The following is a 9463-nucleotide window of genomic DNA, read 5'->3' as shown; positions in this document are numbered from 1 at the left end:
GCCTGCTGAGACTCCACCTTCAACCCACTGTGCAGAATCCGAAAACAAAGCTGGCATACACCCAAAAGAGTAATTACAGAAGATCCCGTTCCTATCTCAAAACGTCTGGTTCCTGTGAGATTCTCAAAAATTCAACTAAAAATTTCTAGTGGATAATTTGAGTACTTCTTGTTTACGAACCTAATGGTGTAATTGTGAACGTAGGAGTTTCGGTTCGGTTCATCATCTTTAAAATGCCCAAAGCAAGCCTGAAGTGCTGCTGGATTAATGCCTCGATCTTTTAGAAACAAGCCCGGCCTCCTACTGCACCCCACAGCAGCCGGGCCTTCCCCGCGGGACTGAGACTCCGGCCGAGGCTCCCCGCCTCCGGTCCGAAGCACAGAGAAGCTCGGTTGTGTGGAACATGCACCGTGTCCCCATGAACAAGGCAGTCATGACCGCTCAAGTTGGTCTGGCAGCTGTGCGCCCAGTCCCTGCACCCTCTGGTCTGGACCAGTGAGGACATGCCCATCCCTGCTGGTTGGAATAGAATGAAAAACTGGAAGAGAGCCTTCTCGTTCTGCTTTAGAAGGATTTAAGGAATCATCGTTTTGTTTCTTAAAGATCTTCTTACTTAGTACTAAAAGGACTTGGTGATCGACATAGCCAGGCATCAAGGTGCCCACCAGGCTGGATGGCAGCCCGCCCCCGTGGAAGGTGGGCCGGCTAGCCTGCCAGGCCGCAGACACCTGCACCGGCCACCCGCACACATGCACGGCACCTGCTCGCGTGCGGGCAGTGCTCAGACGGTGTGCGTGAGACTTGGCCACAGCAACCATGGATAGGTCTGAGTGTTGTACTGTGGATCAGATTTCAGAAGTGCCAGAACCGTTCCCACAGTGGGTGGGTCAGGGCGGGCGTGTGGCCGTGAGATTGCCGAGGGCCCCCGCCGAGGCCAGGCCAGGCCTCGCGGAGCCGGCACCTCACTGCCTGCCTGCCGACAGCGGGTGCGTGCCCTGCTCATCTCTCACTCGGGCACACCGCCACGGCCCGGCGTCCCTCAGGGGCTTTCCTAGGGGACGTTTCTTCAGTAACTGTCACCTGGTGACGAATTTGAAAGTGCTGACGCACCTGGTTTATGACACACGTGCTCGCCCCTGCCCCGTGGTCCCCTGAGCCCTGGCTGCTCGACACGGCCCGTCGCTCTCAGTCACCGGCCTAGCCACCTGCTTGGGGAGCAGGACATTGAGCTGCTTCTGTGCGCTCAGACACCCCATTTGCTCTTCAGAAGCAGGAGCACGCGCGTAATCCTGGAACTGGCTAGAACTGCCTCGACCTTGCCCCCGCGGGGCCGCTACTTTCCCGAGACTGCCGTCAGGCCCTGCACTGGAGCTCGAGATTTCACACGGCAACTTACGTGAGGTAGAAATATTACCTTTACCATAGTATGGCTTTTTGACATGGCTGTCGCTGGGCTTGGGCTTCCTGTCCTCCCCGGGGAGCTGCCGCGGGGACGGGTCCTCATACGCTCTCAGGGCCTCTCTCCTCCCCGCCTCCATCGCCATCTTCTCCCTCATGGCCTTGGCTCTCTCGGTCTCCAGGGCGATCGCCTTCTCCAGGAGGGTGAGGTTGCCCTTGGTCATGTCGAACACCTCCTCGGACCTGTCCGAGGTCACGGAGGTGGTGTCGTCGTCCCGCTCCCGGCAGCCGTCCTCCTTGGCGCAGCTGGAGAACGTTCTGGACCTGGGGCTCAGCTGCTCCTCCAGCCGCATGAGGTTCATCATGTCGGAGTAGTTCCTGTCCGGAGTCCTGCCCGCGAACTCGTCCTCCTGCCTGCCGTGCGGGCGCACGCCCAGGCTGGGCGGCGGGCCCCGGTCCTGCGGGCTGGTCTCGCTCAGCTTCCGGGCCAGGTCGAAGCACTGGTTCCGCAGGCACTCCAGGCTGCTCAGACACACCTCCTCGTCGCTCTCCTCCACCACCTTCTCCGCCAGCCCGTTGTTCACGGGCTTGCCCAGCACCACGTAGCTCATGCCCCTGCCGTCCTGCTGGGACATGCTGTCCGCGTAGCCCCTGTCGCCGAGGCTCTCCGAGAGCGCCACGCCGTGGCCCTGCGCCAGCAGCTTCAGGGAGTCCACCGTCTCCCGGACCACGTCGCTGTCCAGGTCCAGGCTCAGCTCGCCCTTGCGGCCCAGGCTCTCGCTCTTGTCGCCGTCGTCCTCCAGGCTGTTGGACGTGTTGCTGTTCATCTCCGACTCGGTCCTGGCCCGGTAGGCGGCGTCCTCGGCTATCTTGCCTTTTCAGCAGCGACTTGGCCACCAGCTCGTCGTAGTTGTCATACTCGTCACCGTCGTCCTTCTCCGCGTCCTGCAGCACCCGCGCACCGTGGCAGTTCATTTGATGGTCATCTGCAAGGAAATGAAGACAAGAAAGAAAAGAAAAGAAAAACGTGGCTAGAACTGGGAGTGAGCCGCGCAGCCTGGACATGCGCTGACGCAGGTCGGCCCTGTCTGTCTACACAGGCTCCGCCCTGTTCGCGGCCGGGTTGAACCGGCGGGCAGGAAGGGGCTAGTCTGGGCTAAAGGTGCTGGGGCAGTGAGAAATTGTAAGCGACTGAGCTCCTTACCTAGCCTTAAAGTAAACCACCGGCTATGGCAAGCAGATTTAGAATCACTACTTCTCGTTATTTCTAAACCGTAGCTGGTTTTCCCTCCTCGCCCTGGTTGGTGCAGCCCGCCGGGCGCAGCCTCGCCATGTCCATGTCCACGCATCACCAGGCTTCCGCAGAGTCCACGCCCCACCTGTCGCCAGCTCCCAAGCAGCTGTCTGCGGCAGCGGGGTTGTTCCCGCGCGCGCGCTTTTTTTTCCCGATCGGACGGCCCCGGGCCGGTGCCCACACTGGCGGAGTGAGGGGCTTTCTGAAACCTGCCCGAGACGCTAGCAGGACACAGTGAGGTTGCAGGAAGCCCACAGTGAAGGACGGTGTGATGCAGTCCGGCCCCACAGGTGTCTCTGCAGGTGCAAGGCAGGAGGCCAGTGTGTGGGCCTGGATACCCACAGCACAGGCCTGTGGCCGGCCGGCACTGCAGGGTCCAGGGACATGTGCCAGACAGAGGGTGTCCAGTCACCGCCAAGGCCTCAGGATCATGGGGCGAGCCATGTGGGGATAAATGCCATCATCTGGAAAAGGCATTTGGAAAACTCTTTTTAAAATGTCCCTGCTAAGGGCTAGGACTCTGTGTGCTGGATCCCACAGGCCCGAGCGCAGTTCAAATCCTGGACCTGGCAGTGTGAAATGCAGGAGTGGCGCATGTGCTTATGGGAGTGGAGAAGGGCCACGGCACGGCCACTCCCGGGAGTGGTTCCTCACTCTCTCTCCCCGTGTGTCTGTGGCGAGTGACGTGCCCTGGGCGCAGCCTTAAGTAAGAGAACAAGCCTGTTAAAAAGGACACAGCCCTGCTTTATCTGAAGCACAGTCTGTCGCCACGGGGATACGTGGTGCCCGGAGCCCTCCTCGCCCTTCCATGCCAGCGTGACCCTGCATGCCGGAACGCAGTAAGCGGTCCCCACACGTGGCTCCAGGGGGCACCTGTTGGCCTGTAGGCCACCTGCACGGCCACCTCCGTTTGCGCGGCCAGGCTTGGGCGTCAGAGAGCCGTCTCAGGTACACCGTGATCTGAGGGCAGATCTAACAGAAGGCGCCCCGGACCAGGGCTGACCACCGCCTTTCATGCTTCCTTTGCGGCTTCACGCGGCCGGACTTGGGGTGGAAAGAAGAGAAAGGCCCTGGAGCTCGGTTACGGAAGGAACCAGCACACCACCCCGTGTCAACGCGTTTACCGTCCGGCCAGCCCTGCACGCCCACCAAGGAAGTCCGCTTCCGTTCATCACGAGGCACCGTGTGTGGAGGGTGCCTTCTCCCCGGGAGCATACCCTAACTGCCTCTTTACTGTCAGGGTGAAACATGTCCACAGAGGGCCCAGAGGAGAGAAAACTGAGCCTGACGCGCCGGGGCCGCGACCCGAGTCCGCTGACTTGGAGGAGGGTCAACAGCTCTAATGTGCTCTAATGCGTGAGGCTCTTCCCTGGCGCATGCTTCGTTACTCCCGTGCACTAGGGTTAGAAAGGCATCCTCTAGTGGCCACACGGGCACCCTCCGTGTTGTAGTGGTGCTGGGCTTGTAGCCAGACCACTGAACCTACAAAGAACCTACCTCGACATGGATCTGTAAGTTACGATTTGAAGGCAAGCAAGACATGCAATACATCGTCTGATTCAAAGAAGGGCCCATCAGGAGATCTGTAATTTCCACGACCTGCTCCCTGGGTTCTGGGGCGGAGCTCAGTGCCATTCTGAAGGCTCTGGGAAAGAAGGGACTCTTGCAAGTGGCAAACGAGGGAAGGAAAAGCTGTGTTGCTGTGTCCGAGACCACGGCGAAGCCTGCACTGGGCCAGGACAGTGATCCACAGTGCACGGCCACTCCACCCCGTCAGGCATGCATGTGACTCACTTGCCTGGACTCGCCTGCATTGCGACCACCTCTCCCTGTGGGAGATCAGCTCGGACGCCTGTCCCCACTAACGCCCCATGTTACCGGCCGCCAGGAGGTAAACAGGAGAGCTTGGGCCTCGAGGGCCTTGAGGCCTGGCAATGAGGAAAGTGTGGACCAGTCTCGGCTGGTCCCCAGCAGGAAGCCCGGGCAGCATAGACTGCTCCCACACACCTCGGCCTTACGGTCCACGCACGACGTCCAGCCCGTTCTGCACACCTCCTGGCAGCCGTGTGAGAGCGAGCATGGGGCGAGGGGTTAGAGACCGGCCCCAGGCCTCTGCTGCTCACCGTGCAAGGCCCACACCGTCTGTAAAGTGGAGACAATGAGGTGTCTCGTCAGCCACGCCTGCCTAGTCCCTAGGGGGTGTCATGTCAGAAACGCTGTGCGCACGCGCTGGCCAGTCTCTGCTGGGGGCACCGGCCCGCAGAGCTGCAGCAGGTGGAGACACAGCACAGTGGCCCTGAGCAGGCTCTTCCGCATCGTGCCACGTCAGGGGCACTGTGGCTGGCGGCTGGCGCTCTGAACGGCGCGAGGGCACTAAGCCTTTGCGGGCTATGGGACTTTAACTATTTCAAAACATGCGGGAAATCAATTCAGTTCCTATCTGCGGGGACCAATGGAGAGTAGCGGCCAGCTGGTCTGCCGAAGCCGGTCTGCCGATGAGAAGGGTCTCCATGGTGCCTGTGCGTTTGCCTCGTCCAAATCAAAACCCGTTTCTGGTTTATATATTCAGACAATTCACCCCGAACTGTGCTTTTCCGAGGCCAATAATAAAAGCAGCCACACAACGTGGGCTACGGGAAAGGGACCAGCTGGGGTTAGAAACGTGATGCGAACCAGCCACGAAATGGCCAGGAGCCAGCTTCACAGCCCCATCCGGGGTCAGCGCTCAGACAGGGAGATGGCACAGGGACAGAAGTGCACCTCACCGGAGTCCCTCTACAGTGGGTTTCAGTGGAAGCCCCGCGAGCAGCCACTTCCGCTGGACTCTGAAGGGGAGACCCCCCTGCTTTCTTCCCATGGTTTTCTGTCTGAACCTGGCATCCAGCAAAGTGGTTTGGTCACTAGTGACGAGGCCTAGCAGCAGGCGGACCAGGAGAAGGATGGGCTCAGGGGTCCGGGTCAGCAGTAGCCGGGGCCGAGCGCACGCCCCGGGCCCATGGGCTGGCTCCAATGGCCTGCTTACTTCCATTGTGCACGCGAACTGGATTCTAAGTGAATGTTTCGGAAGGCCCTAGGCCCGAGTTCTACCTCCTTTGAGTCAGACCGCTGTGAACAACTTATACGCCATAGTTTCTATGAGAAACTGAAAGATGTCTTAAACGAAAGCGTGGCTTCTGCTTCTGGAGGGTGTTTTCCCTCCACCCTCACAACTCAAGCCTGCTCTGGTCAGAACCCTGGCTCACAACTCAGTAGCTATAAAACTGGCTGCTAGAAGCTTCCATCGGCGCCCTGCCACACGTGTCTGAGGCACGGTTCGCTCCTGTTCGCGCCTGTCCCAGCCTGAGCCGTTGCCATCCTTCCTTGTCACCGCAGAGGCTGGGGGCTGGCAGACACCCTGTCAGACAGCGGGAGAGCCACTGAGGGCGGGGGCCGCTCAGAAGTCGGCGTGCCCTGGCGTGGATCTCACAGCTGTGGCTCTGGCAGGCGTGTCATTTAGTCACAGCACCGAGTGACGCGCAAGTGCACCTCTGGCTCGTCGCTGCAGGAACGTGAGCGCGACTGAGTTCTAGCTGACAGGTGGTGTCCTAGCAGTGGGCGCCTTGACGGCGGGAGGAGAGGCTTTGACACGCACTGGCCATGGGCACATGTGCCTGTGACACACACATGTACCAAGGACATGCACTGCACCTGTGGCACACATCATGGGCCTGTGACATGTACGTGTATGTGCGACATCCACCCACACACAGCACACACCTGGGACGTCCCACGCCTACGTTATGCTTCCGTAGCCGCGACGTGCACTGCAGGCCTGTGGCACGTAGCACGCCTATGACTGCACTGCATATCCAGGGCACATGCCACATGCCTGCAACATGCCACGTACCTATGGCATGTGCTGTGTGCCAACGACATGCATCTGTGACCTACACCACATCTATGACCTATACCCATGTTCCCATTACATGTACTATGTATCAATGACTACGCTGTATACCTATAACATGTGCCACATATCTGGCACACACCACATAGCTACAACGGGTACCACATAGCTGTAACCTGTACCATGTAACGTCAATATGTACCCCTTACCTATAGCATACACCATGCCCCTAGGACACGTAACACAGATGAAGGACAGTTCCATGTGCCTGTGACACGCACCACACGCGTGCATGGTGAAGCCCAGGATGTGTGTGGAGTGAGATCTGTGGCGTGAAGTGGGGCTGTCTTAGCAAGCTCAGGCCGCGGGAACCTGTGCCAGGAGCCCCCATAGCTGGCCTGCTGTCTGTGGTCCGGCCTGGCCTCGCAGGGAAGGCACAGGGCTCAGGGGGCCGGACTCGGCCGGAGGAGCACAGCACGCTGCTCCCAGCCAGGGCCACGGCAGGCCGGGGGTGAGGGCAGGGGGTGAGGGTGGTCGAGGAGCTCCCCACGTGCCTGTTCAGGTTTTACGTCACATTTGGAACTAGTTTATGTCCAGGGGCTCGAGTGACCGTGGGCCCCACTGTGGCCTCTGTCGTGTGTCCCAAGTTCCTGGCGCAGTTTTCCTGCACCGTCTCGCCCACGCCCTCGCCCTCGCCCTCAGGTCACGTGTCCCTCCTGTGCAAACCTTGCCGAGACCGTGGGCGCCACAGTTACCTCGAGGATGACTTTCCCAGAGGTGGGAGAGCCAGTTAGGGGGAGTGCGTATGTGCTTCGGCCAGAGGTCTTTCCTCCCAAGGGAGATGGGATGATGGGGAGGGGACGGCCACCCACTAGGAGCCAGGCCCCCTGTCCCTGCAGAGCAAGTGCTCAGGGCACGCAGAGCTGCAGCTGGGGTGGATGGAGGTGACTCAGCGAGTCCCAGACGTCTGGTGGGCGTGCTGGGTCCATGGCCTGTGTCAGGAGGGCGTGGGGCTCCCCCAGAGAACATGGCCGCTGCCTCTTCCCGGCGCCCCATGGTCCCTGCAACCGTCCTCTCTCTGTACTCACAGTCCTTTTGCGTCTTACTTTGTTCAGCGGGCGCAGGTGCACCTGGCTGCCTCCATCCACCCTCTGACATTCCGACCAGGAGGTTTGGACCCGTGGCTGCTCCTCTGCGGCCCCGAAGCCCTAGCGCTTTGCAGGCTCTGGCATCCCTCGGTGCCCGCAGGGTGCGGGTGCCAGGCACAGACGGCCAATGAGGGTTAGTGGCGTCTGGGTTTAGGGTTTAGGTGCTGGCGAAACACTGAGTCTCACTTAATGGTTTTTCTTTAAATTTGCTATCAGGTGTGTGCACTCACTAGAGGGATGGACGGATGGATGGACGGACAGACATGAGGGAAAGTGAGCAAGCACGCCCGGGGGCGGCCACGCTGCAATCCCTTCTCCGTCCTCTCAGGGCTTTGGGCAGGCACGCAGGTACCTGCTGCCCCTGGAGCACGTGTGGCCACGTGTGGGTCCCGTCCCCAACCACCCCGCCGTCTGGCCTGTCTCTCTCCAACCTGTAGCCAAGCGACTGGGCTCTGGCAGGAGAGTTCTCCACTGTGTGACATTATTTAGAATGAGGTGAGACTTCACACACACACCAGGAAGCCGGGCTCCCCACCTCAGCGAGGCTCACCCCGCATGGACCGTCCTTTCCTCATTTGCTCGTGCTTCGTGTAATGAGGCTGCACGGCTGCTACCTGCACCTGCCGGTCGTCAGTGAGTGGGAGGCAGAGTCGTGTGGCCGCGGCGTCCCTGCACGGGCCCCTCGTTAGCTTTCGGCGCTGGCCCTGCCGCGGTGTGGCTGGGGTGGTGGAGCAGAGCCCTCTCCCTGGGCGCACACATGGGCAGGACTCCCATGGGAGGGGAGATGCCACTGCACAATCTACTGCGTGTCTCCAGGAGAGGCCGAGAACAGCCTCCCCCGCTTGACTCCTGCCTGCCAGCTTCTCTGCCACCGTTCCTGGGAGGGGCGCCTCGGAGCTGCAGTACTGACCTGAGAATCCCTGCAGAGCGAGGTGCAGCCCTCCTGAAAGGCAGTGCGGTAACCTTGCTCCACACTCTGAAAGCTGCAAACCCTTGGCTCGGGAAGTCTTATTTGAAAGCTGTTCACTAAGAAAATCGTCACTGGATTACATGGGTTACCTGAGAACTGTAACGGCGGGGACGCCCTCTACTGGGGAGGTAGGGAGACCACCCTTCACACAGGCTTCCCCGGGCCACGCGGAAAGGCCACATGGCCTCGTGGTTAGGGCTAGGGCTAGGGTCTCTCATAGCTGACACAGGGGGCCAACCTCAGTTCTGAGGCTTAAACAGGCTGGGTGTGCAGGCCGCAGCCTGGCAGGGTGGGGGAGCATGGGCCGCTGTGCCCAGGGGAGGTGTTTTCTCCTCTCTGCCTCCCTGGGGAGCACACGTGCCCTCTGGCAGTTTAAAGAAGGTATACACGGAAACGCGCGGTCAGCTCAGCGAGAACGTCTCTAGCTGCCGCTTCCCTGTGGCAGGCCCGTTTTCTCTGGTACACTGACACCCTTCCTTTCAAGGGAAAACGAAAGGTAGCCAGGAAGTCTCAGGCACTCGGGCCCGCCTTGCCCACGCCTGCAGCCGTGGGGCCTCACTGGGAGCTACCAGTGGCTGCCTGGTACCGGGAGATGGCGATGGAGCCTCGTGCAGTCATCCCACGTACCCCAGCTGCTCCCTGAGCCATCACTGCCTCTGCACGGTTACTCTAGGCCCTGCCTCATCCCCACTCTGGGCACGGAGCAGCTTGCCCTCTTGGCGGCCCACAGACCGTGGACACGCGTGCCCTGCGCCTTTGCGCTTGCC

General features: G+C 60.5%; 1 protein-coding gene across 1 annotated transcript in view; it reads right to left on the bottom strand.

The window, feature by feature from the left end:
* The window catches only part of MYT1L (myelin transcription factor 1 like), a 406891-nt gene that overhangs the window by 114507 nt on the left and 282921 nt on the right, over window positions 1-9463 (bottom strand). Inside the window, 2 exon segments of the mRNA XM_006153537.1 lie at window positions 1415-2274; window positions 2276-2384. Of these exon segments, the coding sequence (XP_006153599.1) occupies window positions 1415-2274; window positions 2276-2384 (969 nt within the window).

This window comes from Tupaia chinensis, unplaced genomic scaffold, assembly GCF_000334495.1.
Source record: "Tupaia chinensis unplaced genomic scaffold, TupChi_1.0 Scaffold000377_5, whole genome shotgun sequence".
NCBI lineage: Eukaryota > Metazoa > Chordata > Mammalia > Scandentia > Tupaiidae > Tupaia > Tupaia belangeri.
Note: the sequence above shows the minus strand (reverse complement) of the source record. Positions and strands in the feature narration are given on the sequence as shown.